Genomic DNA, 17,214 nt, shown 5'->3' on the forward strand with positions numbered 1-17,214 from the left:
GCATGAGACCCTACCATAGAACAGCTGAGGAAGACGGTGTCCTGTCCCTCTTCCTGCCTCTGTCCCTTCCTCCGGCATTATCGCTTTCCTCTGACAGCTCGCGATGGCTGCAGTGTGTTCTGTGACCCAATCTTCTGCCTGGGTACGGACTTGTCCCCAGAGACGCAGGCTCGTGACCACCCGTCTCGGGGCTTGCTTTCTGGTGCACGGCCCTGCTGCCAATCCTAAGACCTCGCAGGCACTGACCCTCACCTAGCACCTAGCGGCAACTGGGGGCGCAGCGCCTACGGTGAGCCTGACATTGTCTCCTCTTCCAGGACTCGCTCTTGGCTTCAGTGCCCCTCAGCTTTTCTGCCTCTCTGCACGCCCTGGGAATGGTGTGCCTCTTCTTCGTATTTTGCAGAGTGGTGAGAGTTCGCAGGCTTTATGCAGGGGTTGGTCCTGGGTCCAGAAACCCTGCAGCTATGGTTACCTGTGCCTGGGAAAGAGTTCAAATCCCAGGTCCCAGCCCCAGAGAGCCTGGACCTCCGGTTCTCTCCTCTTCTGGAACGGACCGGGTCTCCCCAGCCCATCCGTACACTTTGCATATTGCGTACGGTGCGGGTGTGTGTCCTGCGCTCAGCCTAACACGCCACAGACAACGGATGAGCCTCTTGGCCTGCCCAGTGCTCCGCAGCTCAGCTAAGGGGTCGAGTACGGTGGGCTGCACACAGTGGCAACACAAGCAGCTTTGCACTGCTTGATAAATAAAGGAAAACTGCCAAAGTGGGTCGGATAGAAAATGTGTAATTCTGACCAGAGAGATGGCTCAGTGGAATAAGTGCTTCCGTGGCAAGTGCAAGGGCCTGAGTTCAATCCCTGGTTCCGCAAAAAAAAAAAAAAAAAAAGAAAAAGAAAATGTGTAATTCTTACAGATAGTAGCAAAGAATCCACAGAGCAGAGAGGAAGAGGGGAGAGGAAGATAGGAGGGGAAAATCCAGTTTGCTTAGTGAACCCCCAAGCTTCGGCGGCTCTGCTTCCCGCAGTGTTAGTACGCATGCACAAGGGACTCACTGAACATGGTTTCCATGGAGACTTGGTAGCCAACCCAGGAGCAGGCCCCCAGTGTGCCTAAGGGCAGGGCACCAGCCCACATGGAAAGGGGGGCTTGACAGGACTGAGGTGGCCTTAGATGACACAGGCACCACACCTCCTGCCTGCTGCCCCGGGCAGCCTTGTTCTGGGAGAGACCCCCCCCCAGCGCCCACCGGGCTCAGGCGCGCTCACCCTGGGTAGCCCAAGGCCAGTCCCAGGCGGCCCCAACATCCACCCTGCTGTCCCCCGCAGGGAGGTAGGCTTGCGCCAGGGCTAGCAGCTAGCGGGGTCCAGGTACCAGTCCTAATCCAACAGGACCCAGGACCTCGGGAGGCACCAGCCTGGGCAGCACACAGCAAGCGGCCGCTACCCCGCGGGAGGGAGGCCTCCGGAAACCAGCCCAGGGGCACCTTGACCCGACTGAGGCCTCCAGACCCTCAAGGAGAGACTCTGGCACTTCTGCAAGGGCCACGGTTGAGGAGGCACGGCCAATCGGCTGGGACTGTCCCAAGGGAGGAGCGCTGCCACCTGCGATCCCGGGCAGGCGGGTATGCAGGGTCGTAGCTGGGGCCAGGGAGCCAGGCAAGGAGGGCACTGACGCTGGTGATCTGCATACGGGGTTCACGTGTGTACCCCATCCCAGAGGGGCTTCAGGTTGCGAAGCCCACAGCACACCCTGTCACCTCCTTCCCAGGCCATGTGGATGGCTCCCCGCCCAGGGCAGCAGGGCGCATGCTGCCTGTTAGCCCCGAGCCAGGGCCCGGGGAGACCCATGGCACAGGCACCCCAACCTCAGCCTGGCCTGAGAGCCTCATGGCTAGTGTGGTCCTCCAAGCAATCTGTGAGGTGGCCTTGCAGTGGGGGCGGCGGCTGCCCACCTACACGGCCCATGAGCTAGAGCCCAGAGAAGACCTCTGGTTCCTCCCACAGCCTCCAGGCAGGAGCTCCTGCAGCCATGCCGGACCAGGAGAGAACGGGGAGGTTGGGAGGTGGGGAGGAGGCAAGCCGGAGGCTCCGCACTTCTGGGGCACAAGGGGCCCAGAGGCCAGATGCCCCTGCTGTGCAGAGACCACCCCGTTCTCTGGCCGGGAGCTGCGTGGGCCCCGGGGGATGAGGGGAGGAAGCGGCCATGCTCTCCACCCAAGGCACACAAAGCCAATCATTCCAGCAGAAAAGAACATAGGTTTATTTGGAGTAAAAACTGGTCTGAAAAAACCAATTGGCAAATGTACAGTTTGTGTTTCAGCTGGGGTCGCGGCGAGCGGACCCCGGATCCCTGACTCGCATGCAAGGGGCCCCTGAATGTTCACAGCTGACCTGGGCCCGGTTCTCGGCTCCGGAGGGTGCCACCTGTGCCGACACACCTACAGCCCGGTCTCCCACCACCCTGCTCGGTACAGTGCAAAAACAAAGCCAAATCAAACACAAAGGTCAAAACAAACACAGAACAAAACATTCACAAAGCCCAGGCTCGGACTGCGATTTTCAGTGTTCTCTGCCACCGTGGCGGCGAGTGTCACCAGGAGCACAAGTCTTCCTCCCCGACCCCTGCGATAAATCCCTTCTTATGCAGAGCGTGGGAGACGCGCAGGAAATAATCACAATCTTTTTCCCTTAAAAACAAAACGAAACAAAAACGGGCTGAACAAAAAAACACAAGGGAACGAAAACCCACCAGAAAGCCCCGACTGGTGAGCCTCGGGGGCTGCGCTCTCCCTGCCGTCCGGGCCAGCTCGAGGTGCCAGGGTGCTGCCCCCAAGGCCCGCGCCCCCTCTCCGAGCCCATCTCCGCTGCCCCCACCTGCCTGTCGTCTCCCTTGCCCAGGCTGCTGGTGTGCAGGCCCTGTCTTGATGTGAGGCACCCTGGGGCCAGTGTGCTTCCCACAGGACGACCTCCCCCGGCTGGGTCAGACCCGCTTTGCCTGGGGCCATGCAGTGAGCAGGACATGGGCCAAAGGAGACCCACAAGCCCCAGAAGTTCTGTCTTGGAGCCCAGAGGGAAAGTCACCCAGCCTCGTGCCACCTCAGGCCAGAGAATGGGCTGTGGCCGAGCCAGCAGGAGCTATCAGGGAGGACAAGGGGGATGTGAAGGGCACAGCCACCCAAGGGCACTTAGGTCCAGTTTTTGCCATGGCCTATGCGCAGGCAGAGGCCCGTGGAGGGAGACCGGGCCTGGGCCAGAACCGACCATTTGCAAAGGCTGGCAGAACCAGGGCACCCTGTGCAGGACACAGAGGGGGAGGTGGGTGGGCGGCAAGACCGTGGAGACGGAACCCCAAGCCCCAAGGCGCCTAAAGAAGGCGTGTCGCCCGGCAGCAGGTTCAGGGAGAGGCCCTTACAAGGCCAAGAACAGTACCATTGACTGGGGTTGGGTCGGCAGTGCCATTGTCCCTTGGCCCCTCCTGAGAGTGGGGCCGCCCTGTGGGGTCTGCAGGCCCCTGGTGGGAAACAGGGAAGCCGGGGGAAGTCCCAGGAGCCAGCAGGTTGTGAGCCCCGCGAGCTCCCTCCCTCTGCACCCAGCACAGTGGCCAAGCAGGACCACGGCAAACTGCCCAGCTCTGGTTCCCATCGCTCCCCTGGGCCGGGAGCCCTGAGAGCAGCAGAAAAAGGGGCCGAGTCCAGGGGCTGAGGTGGCCCCTGCCCTTCTGACGTCCCCAGCCCCCCAGACATCATCTACTGTCTAATCCGAGGCGCCTGAGCACCGTCTCCCCCCGAGGGGCACGTGGTGAGCCTCTGGCCTCCGCTGCCATAAGGGCCTGGTCTGTCATGCGGCTGGCACTGGCCACCGCTCCACACTGGCAGGGCTGGCCTAGGCTTCCTCTATGTACAAGCAGCACACCCACAGCAGGTCCCCGAGGGCAGGCGGGCGGCAGGGAAACAGTCCAAGAGTCGCATTCCAAGTGCCCTCCCCACCCCTACGGGCTGTCGACAACAGGCAGCTTGGTGGGCGTCTCCCCTGGGAGTCACAGAGGAGCCAGAGACAAGACTTCAGGGCTGGGGACATTCTCCCGAGACAATCTGCCAAGGCTGCCGAGCCCCCGTGGTCACTGGATGCCCTCCTCTTCCACGTAGGTTGAGGGAAACCAGCCGACCTGAAAGAGACGCAAGAGCGATCACGCGTGTGCTGGTGGCCGTCCGGACAGCAGGGTTATGTGCAAAGAACCCTTAAAGGCTACGAGGTCACTGGGGCAGGGGAGGGCCGGGAGAGGGCGCAACCCAGAAACACATCGGCCTTGTTCAGCTAAGATGTTTGTTGGAACCAGGAATTGAACTCAGGACCTTGCGCTTGCCAGCCCGGTGCCACATTGCTGGGCTATGTCCCCAGCCCCTGCCAGTTAAGATGATCACAGCTGGAAAAGAATCGACTCTACCGGGGAAAATTACGTGGCCCACACCTCCCAGCCTCACCTGGGGCCCACGTGCATCGGGATGGCAGAAGCTGGCCTTCACATCATGCACTGAGGCATAAAGAACGCTGACCCGAAGAGGCGGACGGCTGACCATTGGGGTCCCAGGGAAACCCCGGAACCGAAGACGCCAAGGGGACGCCGAACCCCGACAGAGGTGTGGTAGCGAGGGCAGCAGGGCCAGGTGACAGCGACCCGACGGATGGGTGGCCGGGAAGCACGGGAGGGCGACGAGGCCCGCAAGCCCTGACGTCAGTGTGCACAGGGTTGAGGACGCGACGCAGACATGGCGCACGGGGGCTGCACAGCTTGTGTTTCAAAGCACAGCAGGGGCCATGCTCGGGATGTGTCCCCCCCCAGGCACCAGCAGGACCGTGGCCTGCAGACTGGCAGAAGCCAGGGGACGCTGAGTGACATGAGCAGAGAGCAGCATGGGGTCCCCGGCACCGTGTCCCACACCAGGTGGAAAACTCCACCCAGACAACAAGGAAGACTGCTCACAAAACGGACAGCGTCTCCTCGGAGAAGCCAGCCCTTCTGGGCAGACCGGAGGAGCTCGGGAGGAGACGGAGGGCAACAAAAGGTCAGCAGTAACAGGCACAGTGCAAGCACGGCACAGAGAGGGACAGAAGCAGCAGGCGACCGCGTGGGCGGACGAGACGTTGGCCCAAGCTCCAAGAACAGCTGCGCCCGGCACCTGCGGCACGGGTTCCCGGGGCCCTTGGACACCAAACGGGACACCCCGTCTCTTCTGCGAGATGGCGTGGTGCTGACACAGCCTGCATGTGCTCCGTGCCTCCGTACTGCACGGTGCCCCGGGCCACGGGAATGCGGGTCGGGGCTGCGCGCCGCAACTGCGTAGGGCGTGCTGCCGGGGAGGTCTGCTCATTACACACGCAGTTCTATCAAGACCCTTCTGGTCTGTGGCTGAGCTACGGACGTGGAAGGCGGAGTGCCCCATCACACAGCGCGGCCCAAGACCGCGGGGTGCGCTCCAGCACAAAGCGCGGCACGGTTGTGGCGCATCTTCCTCGTACCCCCCCCCCAGTCCACGCACATTGCCCACTGTCCTTGCCACCTTCTGGAGCAGCTCGGAGCCCGCTCTCACACGTGTCTCTACAAGGGGTGATCAAAAATGCGGTGAACGCTATGTCAATGCCACCAACCAAAAGGCAGCTGGTGAGCGCGCCACAGCGGGTCTGCGTCCGCCTTCGGCACCGGGCGGGCGTCCTGCCACTTCTGGCTCTTCCCAAAGCCAAAATGACTGTGAAAAGGGACATTCTGAGCTGACTCAGGACACACACTGAGCCACAGCAGCCACGAAAGACACCCACGAGAGAAAGAAACAACAACAACAAAAACCTTTCAGGGCTGCTTCAGGAAGTGGTCACGTGGGGTAAATAGCCAAAGCCAGGGAGACCACTTCGGGGAGATTCATAGCGGTGCGTCCTTTGGCAAGAAAAGTAAATGTTTAAAGAGATTCACTGGGGCCGGGGAGATGACTACGCGCTGGCTTGGCAAGCACGAGGGCCTGAGTTCAATCCTTGGTTATGCCAACAACAAAACAAGGAGGCCCTGTACAACCGACCAACCACTTTCAGCCTGCCCACGGGTCCTACCAGTTAGAACCTAACCTTGGGTTGCAACAATAAAGAGATTCACCATCCTTTCAACCCACCTTGGATTATACTGCAAATTTCATTCCTTTGGGGGGAGGGGCAGTGAAGCGAGGCCTCACAGACGCCAGGCAACGGCTCCACCTTGGAGCTACCGCCCCAGCCCTTCCTTCTTTACTCTGTGACAGGGTCTCACTTGTAGCGCCCAGGCTGGCCTTGAACCTGTGTCCTCTGGCCTCAGCCTCTGGAGTAGCCGGGATTACGGCCAGGCACCACCACCCCCCGGCAGGTTACTTATTTACTGCAGCAACTTCAAAAAAGAGGCACCTGGCAGACGCCTCCTTCACCAAGCGATCAAACAACAGAAAAAACCGGCATCACACCCTCCTGGCAGGACACAGTGTCCCTGAGAGCGATGACGTGGGTCACGGCGTACCCAACAACGTGCCCTCAGTCTACCACGTATCACACACACCTGAATAGACTGTGGCAGGTTCTGCAAAAACAACTGGCCCCAACTCTTCAGAAAGTGTCCCAGTCACACAAGAACCTGGACTCATTCCGGGACTGAGATCAGGGCTGTGGCACGTGGACATGCCTCACGGTCCACGTGAATCTGGATCTCGGAGCTTAGGAAACACAGGGCGAAGGTGTGCGCCTTCCACAACCTACCTTCAAATGCTAAAAGCACACAGAACTAGGGCGCAGGACAATACTTGGAAGGGAAGAAAACGAACGCAGTGAAGGCTCCGAGTCCTCGCGCCATCTTGGGACGTGACCGTGGCTGCCGAGGTGGCCTCCGCACAGCAGGGGCATCTGCCCACCACCCGGACAGACACATGGCGATCAGCGCGTGCATCTGACTAATCACGGGAGGGGACGTGGGTCAGTAAGACAAGAGCACTCATTAATTCAACGGTGGTCGAGAAAGAGAAGAAATGGTTGTGACAAATAAATGATGAGGCGACGCATTCGCCCACAACAGCCCGTGATCACACTAGTTAGCAGAAAACATGTGCCACGGAAAGGCAAAGGCAGACAGGTCACACTGGCTTTTAAAAAAAGCCACCTGTGAGTGACACCCACGTTAAACGCAAGAGAGAAAAGCTTGCCACGCAAGACCAATCCCATGGAGTGCAGGGACCCTCTGAAGGCCAGGTGGACTTTGCAAGAACTGCCCCAGGTGAAAGGGACATCTTGCAGCAACAGCAGGGTCTCACCCACAGCCATTACGTGGTGAGGATGCTTCCACGCCCCCAGCCCAGGTGCACCTTGAGCGCCGTGATCCAAGGCTCGAGGCTGCAGCCTGGGCCTCACGCCTGCCCCTTGCTGAAGGAAGGCAAGCTGACTACACCTGAGGCCGGCGGGGGCTGAGGCCATGCCCAGCAGGGGCGCTTGCCTGTGGGTGGCCGCGGCCAGGCTGGGCCGGACATCTCCTAACCGGTCGCACCCAGAACTCTCGTGCCCCACTGGGAAGATCAAAAGCAGAGGATCTGACGCAGCTCTGGGGTGCAGGGCCCCAGGCTCCAGACTCAGAGCGGGCGGGGAAGAGGAGGCCAGGGGCCAGGGTAAACACCTGGAGCCCCCTTTCCCTCCCTGACACCGGCTCCAGGGCCAGAGGGAACCTGTGCAGGCCCCGCAGGCTCTGGAGGGCCCAGGCACTCACCCGGCCGTTCGTCTCGCCCTTCCACCAGCCCTGGTCCCCGCCAATGCGGCTGTGGATCTTCACCACGTCGCCCTCCCGGAGCGAGAGCTCCCGCATGTCCCGTGCGGCGAAGTTGTACCTGGCCACCGCCGTGCCGATGACGCGGGGTGTGAACACTGTGGGGAAAGGATCCGCATCACAAAGCCACAGGAGCCTGGCCAGGCTGGGGGCCCGGGCCGAGCTGGGGACTCCGTGCCCAGCCCTGTGCCCACAGAGGAGGCCGTGACCAGGAAGGCTGCGGCCCAGTCTGGGTACACGGTGAGGCCAAGTCCTCACACTGGGACAGGGCAGGGCCTTGTACTGGCAGCTACTGCGGCAGCGAATGGGGGCTTGGGGACCCCCAGGGGCCGTGCTCTGGCTGTTATGGCCTAGAGTCTGCCCATCCCAAGCCACAAACCACCCCAGAAATGAGAGCCAGCTCAGCCCGAGCCCTGGGATGCTGAGAGGTGGGTGAAGATGACGGTGACAGGCACGGCCACTGGGGAGAGGCTTTGGCTCTGGTGGGGTCGCCACATGGGCATGGCCAACCCAGACCCTGTCCTCCCCACCCCGAGTCCCAGGGCCACCCAGCCGCACAGAGAGGCACCCATGCTCCTGCCACCAGAGGCAAAGCCGGTAAGCTATGAGGCGACAGCAGATGAGGAGGGAGGTGGCCATTGGGGTGGCAGGGCAGGCCAGGGCCCTGAGCGCAGCGGTACCTGACCAGAAGGGGGCAGAAGGGCCCTGGGGGGCAAAGCTGAGGCCCTGAGGACTGAGAAAAGAGAAGTTGTAGGAAGCACAGGACGCTGCAAAGAGGCGAGAGAGAGCGTGAGACAGACGCGTGGGCAGCCGCTGGGCGGGGTGCCAGGGGGATGCCAGCACCCTGCCAGCTGGTGCTCCAGACTGGTGCCCACTCCGCTGCTTGGCTCTGCCCAGGAACACCATGCCCCACAGTCCCTGCAGGCTGGGTGGGGTGAGGAGACATGCGCCCCAAGTTCCCGCACGCTCTCCCAGCCAGGGGCCAGGGGCCAGGCTCAGGAGGACCTGCGCTTCCCCACCCATGCTGGCGCCAGGCATGGGACCTCCCATGGCGGCCTCTGGGCTGGGAGCCAGACAGCAGGGCAGAGCTGCTGTGGGTCCCTGTCTGTCACGAGGCACAGGAAGGGACACAGGTGGCCCCAAGGGCCTGGGCCCGGCCCTGCCAGCAGTGGGCAGGGGGTGGCGTTACCTGGGGAGCGGCTGGAGGCCCTGGGGACAGTGCGCTCCCGGGACTTGTAGGGGTACTTCAGTGTGGTGTCCAGCTGCTTGAAGCTCTCCTTGAGCGAGTGGCTCTGGTAGTACTCCACCAGCTCCTGTGGGCAGCCACAGCACACCTTCAGGGGCCACCCAGGACCCCGCCTCCGTCCCTCCCCAGCACAGGGGGCATCGTGGCTAGCCCTCAGCCTGGCAACTGCGTCCCCAGATTTCCTAGAGGAGGAACCTTGAAGAACACCGAGGCTGAGGGACGGGGATGTTGCCCGCCACATGCCCAATAAAGGACATAGGCTGGACGTCCTGTGCCCAACGGGACAGGGCTCAAGTCCACGAGAGAGGGAGAGGATTTGGCACGGGCAAAAGTGGGTCACCCTGACGGTCACTAGGGCCCCGCAGTGGGTCACCAGGCCCTGCAGTAGGTCACCCTGACAGTCACTAGGGCCCCGCAATAGGTCACCCTGAGGGTCACCAGGGCCCCGCAGTAGGTCACCCTGAGGGTCACCAGGGCCCCGCAGATCACCCTGACAGTCACCAGGGCCCCGCAGTAGGTCACCCTGATGGTCACCAGGCCCTGCAGTGGGTCACCCTGACGGTCACCAGGCCCTGCAGTGGGTCACCCTGACGGTCACCAGGCCCTGCAGTGGGTCACCCTGACAGTCACTAGGGCCCCACAGCAGGTTACCCTGACGGTCACCAGGGCCCCGCAGTAGGCCACCCTGAGGGTCACCAGGGCCCCGCAGTAGGTCACCCTGAGGGTCACCAGGGCCCCGCAGTAGGTCACCCTGAGGGTCACCAGGCCCTACAGTAGGTCACCCTGAGGGTCACCAGGCCCCGCAGTAGGTCACCCTGAGGGTCACCAGGCCCTGCAGTGGGTCACCCTGATGGTCACCAGGTCCAGCGGTAGGTCACCCTGACGGTCACCAGGCCCCGCAGTGGGTCACCCTGACGGTCACCAGGGCCCCACAGTAGATCACCCTGATGGTCACCAGGGCCCCGCAGTAGGTCACCCTGACGGTCACCAGGCCCTGCAGTGGGTCACCCTGATGGTCACCAGGCCCTGCAGTGGGTCACCCTGACGGTCACCAGGCCCCGCAGTGGGTCACCCTGACAGTCACCAGGCCCTGCAGTGGGTCACCCTGACAGTCACTAGGGCCCCGCAGTGGGTCACCAGGCCCTGCAGTGGGTCACCCTGACGGTCACCAGGCCCCGCGGTAGGTCACCCTGACGGTCATCAGGCCCCGCAGTGGGTCACCCTGACGGTCACCAGGGCCCCACAGTAGATCACCCTGACAGTCACCAGGGCCCCACAGTAGGTCACCCTGACAGTCACCAGGCCCTACAGTGTGCCAGGGTGTTTGCCACTGAGAGGTAAGACACATTCCCACCACACCGGCCCTGGGTTTAGGTGCTGGGACTACAGACGCTTCCTGTCTGACCCTCTGCTTTCAAGGGCCAGAGTGGAGGAGGCACTGCCCTAGCCTGGGGACCTCAACGCATGCCACTTAGGAGGCGGGAGGGAACCAACTGACTCTGACATCACACGAAGGGGACCGTGCCTACGTCTGTGTCCCGGCGGACAGGAGGGGGCACTGCAGAGGTGGGCACTGCGATCACCTCCTGGGGCTAGGGCAGCGCTGGCAGGGTCCCCTCCTGCTGCGCCCAGGGCTACCCGCCCAGCACAGGTTCCAGAGGTCAGAAGTCCTAGCTCCAGGGTGTGCCACAGCCCTGACGCTCCCAGTGCCACACACTCATGTTCCACACTGTGCCCTGGGAGACGTGGGCGGGTGGACAGACGGACGTACCGAGAGGCTCTCGAACTTCTTGGCCTCTGTGATGTGAACCCAGCCGTCCTTCTCCACCACCTTGATGTGCTTCACCTCATCGTTGAACCTGGCATGGGGCCAAGCCCTCGGGTCACCATACAGGGATCGTGCTGCCCTGGCTGTGCTCTCTGGGCTCTACCTCCCAGCCCTGCCACTGCCACCCGGGCCCGTCCACCATCGCACCCACTCCCTCCAGGCCTGCTTCTGTGGCAGCCTCGCGTGGGGCATCCATGGGGTGGGCACAGAGGAGAGAGGAAGGTGTGGGTGTCCACAGGACACCCCCTTCCCTGCCAGCTCTGTCACCTGTAGCTCTGCAGCACAGGCGGAACTGCCTCAGGCATCAGGTGGCCAGGTCCTGGGACCCGCGGAGCCCAGCAGAACAGAGGGGCCACGGATACGGGCCCACGGGTGTCCTGGCCCGACAGACCCCGCACAGGGAACCCCCCACAGCCCCAGGGCCGCCCCTCACTTGATGCTGATGGCAAAGCGCTCAGCCTCCGCAGGCCGCTCCCGGACGAGGTAGGTGCCGCTGGCATGGCCCTTGAGCAAGGTGTCCGTCTGCTGCCGCTCCATGCTGCCTGCAAACCTAGGCCCGGGGACAGGCTGTGTGACCCAGCGCAGGACGCTGGTCTGTCAACACCGTGCCAGCCAGGGGCTGGGGAGCAGGGTGGTAGCGAGCACTCGCCCATCACATTTCTTTTCTAAAAGTATTTTGCATCAGGCATGGTGGGGCACGCCTATCACCCCAGCACGGGGGAGGCTGAGGTAGGAGAGTTGTTGTGAGCTCCAGCCCAGGCTGAACTAGACAGCAAGACCAGGCGTTAAAAAAAAAAAAGCACTCATGTGACCTCTTATGCTTTGGAGGAAACGGGGAGACATCAGTTGATTCCAAGCGGACTCTGCTGGGTCAGCGCATCCCCTGTGTGTCCCCCGGGATGGCTGGGACCTGACAAACCATGCCACCAAGGAGAAACGCTAAGCTTCTTTTAGCTTTTCCATCAAGGAAAACCCCCAGCTTGAGTGCTGGTCGCCGCAGGTGAGCACGGGGCGGCTGAGGCCCAGGGATGCCACAGGCTTCTCAGAGACACTGGGCAGCCGGCTCTGGGAAAAGGGCTCATTATGCAGAGGGGCAGGGGTCTTGGCGGGCTTCCAGGACGAAGCCCAGGCGCACACAGAAGGGCAGCTCCCCCAGGCAGAGGTTGCCAGGTCTGCCGCGATCCACTCACCAGGGGTAGGCAGTGTAGTCAATCTCCCTCGATGGTGGCCGGCTGATGGGCGGCTGGGGGCAGAGCAAAGCTGTCAGGTCCCTGGGGCCTCCGCGGGCAGGGGCGGGGCTGTGGCAACCACGCGTTCCCAGGCCGCGCACGGGTGCATGGAACAAGGAGGGCGCCCAGAGCTTGCCCAGCACTCTGCTGGACTGTGTGGCTCCTGGGGCTGGGGCTGGGGCTGGGCACCCCCTGCCATTTGGTGGTGCATGAGAAAATGACATTGGAAGGGCCAGGTGCAGACCCAGGATGGGGAGTCCTTGGCAGTGGTGGGCATGAGCCGGCTTGCACCCAGAGCCCTGCCCCACACCCATCCTGCCCCCTGGCCATTCACGGCCTGGGAGGGGCCCTGGTGGGCCGGGAGCTGGTGATGCCAGTCTCCCCTCTGCGAGTCCCCTGGGCCTGCTCACGGAGCCTGTGCACTGACGCTTCCTCCTTCACCTGGGCAGGGCGCAGGCCCCTGTCACCCTGGGCTGCTCTGGGGGTGAGCTCAGTGTACTTGGGCTGCTAGCTCACGGCGCCCTGCAACGGAGCTCAGGGCTGGCTTGACCCCTCCACCGTCCGATGCTACCCACTCGGCCCTTCTTCCAAATAGCTAAGTCCACTGCTGACTCCTGCGTGGGGCTTCCGCCTCTCTAGGGCTGGGCGATGCCTCAGACACCCCAGCCCCCGCACATCCAGCCCACGGAGGGGCCTCGGCCAGCCGCACCAACAGCCGGCCAGGGCACCCTGGGCAAGCCAGGCACACGCAGGAGGCCCCGTGCCTGGCACCCTGCCATGATGCCCCTCGGGAAGGGACTCACCCTTCCGTCCACCGGGCAGGGCTTTACCGACGTGCTGGGAAAGTACCCAGACTTCCTGGTCTGCACCAGCCGCCCCTGAGGAAGACACCCACATCCACTCAGCTGCGCCATCCGTCCTGACGACTGCTGCCTGCCCCGCCTCGACTGACCCCATCATGGCTGTGCGGGAGCGAGGGCAGCCCCCTTTACAGGGAGGACGCAGGCCCAGTGGAGCAGCGGCGCCGGCACAGCCGCCAGGGACAGAGAGGTCAGGGCTGGGAGGGGCAGAGGCCGGGAGGAGCGTGGGGCGCAGTCAGCGCGCAGACCCATCCCCAGCCGCACGGCTGCCTGGTCTGGTTCCAGGAGGCCAGAACTCGATGATGCTGATGGTGGCCGAGCACAGGGCCACCGCTGCCCTCGGGGCTCCCCGGGCACTGGTGGGGGCGAGTGGCACAGGGCGGGTGGAGGCTTCTGACCTGAGGTAGCAGCAGGCAGAGCTACCTCAGAGCAGGATGGCATGTGTGGGGCTGCGGGGCCCCTGAGAAGGCGGGCAAGGGGACCCGCACACCTTGCGTGAGGAGGGCCAGGATCGTGGCCTTGGCACAAGAAGGCACAGCTCGGACCTCCGTGCCAGCACACCTCTGCGCCTGGCACTGCCATGGGACTTCCGCCTGGGACACAAGGGCCATGGGGGGCACTCACCTCCCACCACTGTGACTCAGGGTCGCCGCGCAGCAGCTCGATTACATCGCCCGTCTGGAAGGTGAGCACGGGCTTGCCGGGCGGTGCGGGGTTGCCGTGGTAATTCTGCACGGCCACCATCTTGGGACCTGCAGACACGGCGCGGGGAGGACAGGGCTGCTGGGGACCAGGAGGCTGGCTGCCCACCCAGCCGCCCGACCTCAGCCTCCAGGCTTCTCCAGCCTGGGAGCGCCCTGGCGGGTCTACCCTGACACACAGGCAGCGTGAGTCCCCCACATGCCCCTGTTCCTCTGACTAATGTCCTGAGCAGAGAGCTCCTGCTGCACGGCGTGAGAACAGACGGGACAGGGCCACACACGTCACCCAAGCGTGCTGTACCCTCAGGCTGGGGCCCTGCTGCATGCAGGTGACCAGGGCTCGGCGGCCTAGGCACCTGCACGGGGCGCCAGTGGTGAGCACGGCTCGGGCACCAAGAGGGGGTGCTGGCTGCTGACGGCATTGCTAAACAAGCCTGGCTGTGACGCGGCCCCGTGCAGCTGCTGAGCCGCCAGTGCCAGTCTGCAGTGTCTGACCCGTGCCCCAGGGCAGCAGCACAGTCTGGGTTTTGTCTCCCTGTGCACCGTGACGGCTCCATACGGATCACACTGAGGTTTCTGATGCCCACAGGGCCTGGGGGGCACAAGGACCCAGTACGATGACCCAGGGCACTGCGACTCCACTCCTGGGGCCACCAGGCAGGTGCTGTGCCTCCCCAGGAAAGGACAGTGACCTTCCATGGCTGGCCCCGGAGGCCAGAGGGACAGGGGACAAAACAGCCACCACCACTCCCAGGCACACAGCAATTCAGACCCAGCACTCACCTGGTCCTGCTCCAGAGGGGTCCTGTGGACAGGGACAGACAGGAGCAGTAAGCAAAGGCCCTCCTTGACCCCTGCCCCCTGTGGCTCCCTGTCCCTGGTGGAAAGGTCAGGCAAGGAGAAGGGAACCTGCCCTGGACACTGGGTGACACCTCCCACTTCAGGCCTGTTCCTCCTCCAGGAAGCCTGCCCTGACCACGCCAGGCTCAGGGTGCAGGTCTCCGCCTGGGTCGCGGCTAGGTAATGGGTGACAAGTGTCCAGCACCCTCTGAGGCCAGGTGTGCACCATTCGAAGCCGGCTCATTTATCTGGAGCCACAGCACACGGGAGCACAAAGGCTAGGCCCCCCGTGGCCATCTCCCCATGTCAGCTAAACAGAGGGCTCCGTGCCAGGCAGGCAGGGCCAGCATGGCATGTGGTACTGGGGATAGAACCTGGGTCCTTGCGCTTGCCAGGAAGGTGCTTAGACTGCTGAGTTATCTCCCCAGCCCAGGGGCCCCATTTCTACTGATGTCTACGGAAGGAAACGAAGACCCCAGTGACCCTGGGGTGCTGGTGCGCAGGCCCGGGAGGGAGTGTGGGACTCACCAGGTCTGTGGGAGAGCCTGCAAAGAAAGAGGACAGGGGTTAGGGGCCGGGTGGGAGCCTCCCACTTCAGACACGGGTGACGGACACACACACGGGCAGGTAGGACCACAAACGTCACTGATGGCCCTGACAGATTCCAAGCTGTGGCTGTGGCGGCTCCTGAGGCCACATGGTGGGTGTCACAGACCCGGGCACCAGGGCCTCCTGCCCAGGCCCATTCTGTCGGAAGCTGGCAGGTGTCCAATTGCTGCGGTGCCTAGCACCGGCCCTGGGCAGCGACGAGGTGTGGGTGCCCACCCCTGACACAACTGTTTCCTCAGGATGGACAGGTGCCACTGTGCCCGCTGACAAGGTTCTGAGAGATGTCAGGTCAGAATCCTCCCCAGCCACCTGCCGAGCCAGGCCACCTCCCGCCAAAGCACATAATGACTCTGCAGCCAACGCAACCCTCAGGGCTATGGGCGCTCTGGACACACGCAGGTCCCCACAGCCCCAGGGCACAGGCCACAGCCCAGGGGTGTCGGCTAAGGCGGGGGCCACCTGGCAGTGCGGAGGGCTTCCCCGCCAGGCCCCGGGGAGAGGCTGGAATGCACTAGCTCTGGCTTCCACAGGGCTGATGCTGCCCTCGGCTGGGCTGCAGGGGGAGCTGGGAAGGGCCCGGGGGCCGGGGTGTGGCCTGGGGGCCCAGGCTGTGCTCCCCCTCTACCCTGAGTTACATTTCCTAACTTTCGCACAGAAAACAAGAACCCAGTCATCAGGAGGAGGAAAAGCTAACCTGCCGAGATTATTTTCTAAGAAAACACTTGAAACAGGCGAAACCCTGGCTCGGGCATTTCTAGGTATAGCTGTGGGTCATCTGTTTCTTTATTTCTCTCCTTTCCTTTCCCTTCCTCTCCTCCAGAATTTTTTTTCCTTTTGGCAGAACGGGGGATTGAACTCAGGCCCTTGCACTTGCCAAGCAAGCGCTTATTCTACCCAGCCCTCCTCCAGATTTCTGATAATCACATAGCTGTAAGAATCAAGCTGCTTAAAACGATCAGAGGAACCCGCATGCCGCATTGTGGTGGCCACAGAGGGCGGTGCTGAGGCAAAGCGGGAGCGCTCAGCCCAGCCAAGGGGCACCAGACTCCGATCCACGCTCACCTAAATTCCTGACTAAGGTACATTCCAGACAGTGGGCTGGTGGGACAAGCCTGCCTGACTCGCTGTCTCCCAGGTGGCCCCATGAGACAGGGCCTGGGGACAGGGACTGGGACACAAACAACCTTTCCTGAGTCCCTTAATGGAGCCGACAGAGCTCTCCAGCCCACCTCCGAGCACAGGTCGGAGGTGACGGGACACCTCTGGACTCACCACGTGGATGGCAAGGTGCATGCCCAGCTGCAGGGCGGTGACCCACGGCCCTGCCAAGTGCAAAGGGCTGGTCCCTACCGGGCAGAGGGTGGACATGGGCCAGCCTGCCTGGCTGAGGGTCCCAGCACCGCTGAGCCCCGAGACACAGAGCCAGCCAGACTCCTCTGGTGGCAGCTTGCTGTCCCCCGGGAGGTGGCATGGAACAGGGTCCCCACCTGGATGGAGCACAGGGAATGGCACCTGGCACTCAGCAGTGCCCTGCCCTGCACGGTGCCACCCTGGAGCCACGCTGCCCTGCCAGGGCTGTGTATTCAGGAGGAAGTTTCGGGGCTGGGTGGCTCAGGGACAGAGCATCCTGGTGCGTGAGGCCCCGGAAGGGCTGCGCATTTACACGTGCAGAGCCCTGGGTCCACACAGGGACGCAGAAGGGACGGGGCTGCTGCACGGGTACTCACTGATCTTGCAGGGGGGAATCACCTCCAGGCACTCCTTGTGGGCCCCGACGCCACACCTGGTGCACAGGTAGCCCTGGTAGAAGGTGCCCCTGCGGAGAGGGTGCAGATGAGCCCCCTGCAGCTGGCCCGGGTGACCACCCTGGCTCCAGCGCCCCTCCCACCCTCCGCCCCAGCCCTGGGCTATCCCCGGGTGACCCCTCTGGCTGGGCCAGGGCGGTACTCTGAGCAGAGCTGCGAGGGATGCCCACCGGAGGAACATCCGGCAGGCTTTGCAGCTGGTGGTCCTGTCGAACGTGTACATCTGGAAGCTGTGGTGGTTGGCGTTGGCTTTGTCTGGCCGGATGTTGGACCTGGG

General features: G+C 63.1%; 1 protein-coding gene and 1 long non-coding RNA gene across 4 annotated transcripts in view; one reads left to right on the forward strand and one right to left on the reverse strand.

Annotated features, from left to right (window-relative positions):
- Positions 1-2,236: 2,236 nt before the first annotated feature.
- Vav2 (vav guanine nucleotide exchange factor 2) overlaps positions 2,237-17,214 on the reverse strand; it is a 126,484-nt gene continuing 111,506 nt past the window's right edge. The window contains exons 16-28 of one of the 3 annotated variants that reach the window (XM_023700410.1): positions 17,108-17,209; positions 16,860-16,948; positions 15,052-15,068; positions 14,467-14,488; positions 13,607-13,734; positions 12,926-13,000; positions 12,084-12,136; positions 11,327-11,443; positions 10,837-10,924; positions 9,009-9,132; positions 8,500-8,586; positions 7,763-7,917; positions 2,237-4,165 (exon numbers count right to left, since the gene is read on the reverse strand). In XM_023700410.1, the coding sequence (XP_023556178.1) occupies positions 4,118-4,165; positions 7,763-7,917; positions 8,500-8,586; positions 9,009-9,132; positions 10,837-10,924; positions 11,327-11,443; positions 12,084-12,136; positions 12,926-13,000; positions 13,607-13,734; positions 14,467-14,488; positions 15,052-15,068; positions 16,860-16,948; positions 17,108-17,209 (1,105 nt within the window). In that variant the 3' untranslated portion in view covers positions 2,237-4,117. The remainder of the gene's footprint in view (positions 4,166-7,762; positions 7,918-8,499; positions 8,587-9,008; positions 9,133-10,836; positions 10,925-11,326; positions 11,444-12,083; positions 12,137-12,925; positions 13,001-13,606; positions 13,735-14,466; positions 14,489-15,051; positions 15,069-16,859; positions 16,949-17,107; positions 17,210-17,214) is intronic. The other 2 variants (XM_004640409.2, XM_023700412.1) reach the window with 2 other exon arrangements.
- Positions 13,602-15,969, forward strand: LOC111812413. Its single transcript, XR_002817918.1, has 3 exons — positions 13,602-13,667; positions 13,865-14,012; positions 15,788-15,969. It is a non-coding gene; the product is annotated as an uncharacterized LOC111812413 (long non-coding RNA).

The sequence above is a fragment of the Octodon degus genome, unplaced genomic scaffold (genome assembly GCF_000260255.1).
Source record: "Octodon degus isolate 3935 unplaced genomic scaffold, OctDeg1.0 scaffold00123, whole genome shotgun sequence".
In the NCBI taxonomy this organism is placed as follows: domain Eukaryota; kingdom Metazoa; phylum Chordata; class Mammalia; order Rodentia; family Octodontidae; genus Octodon; species Octodon degus.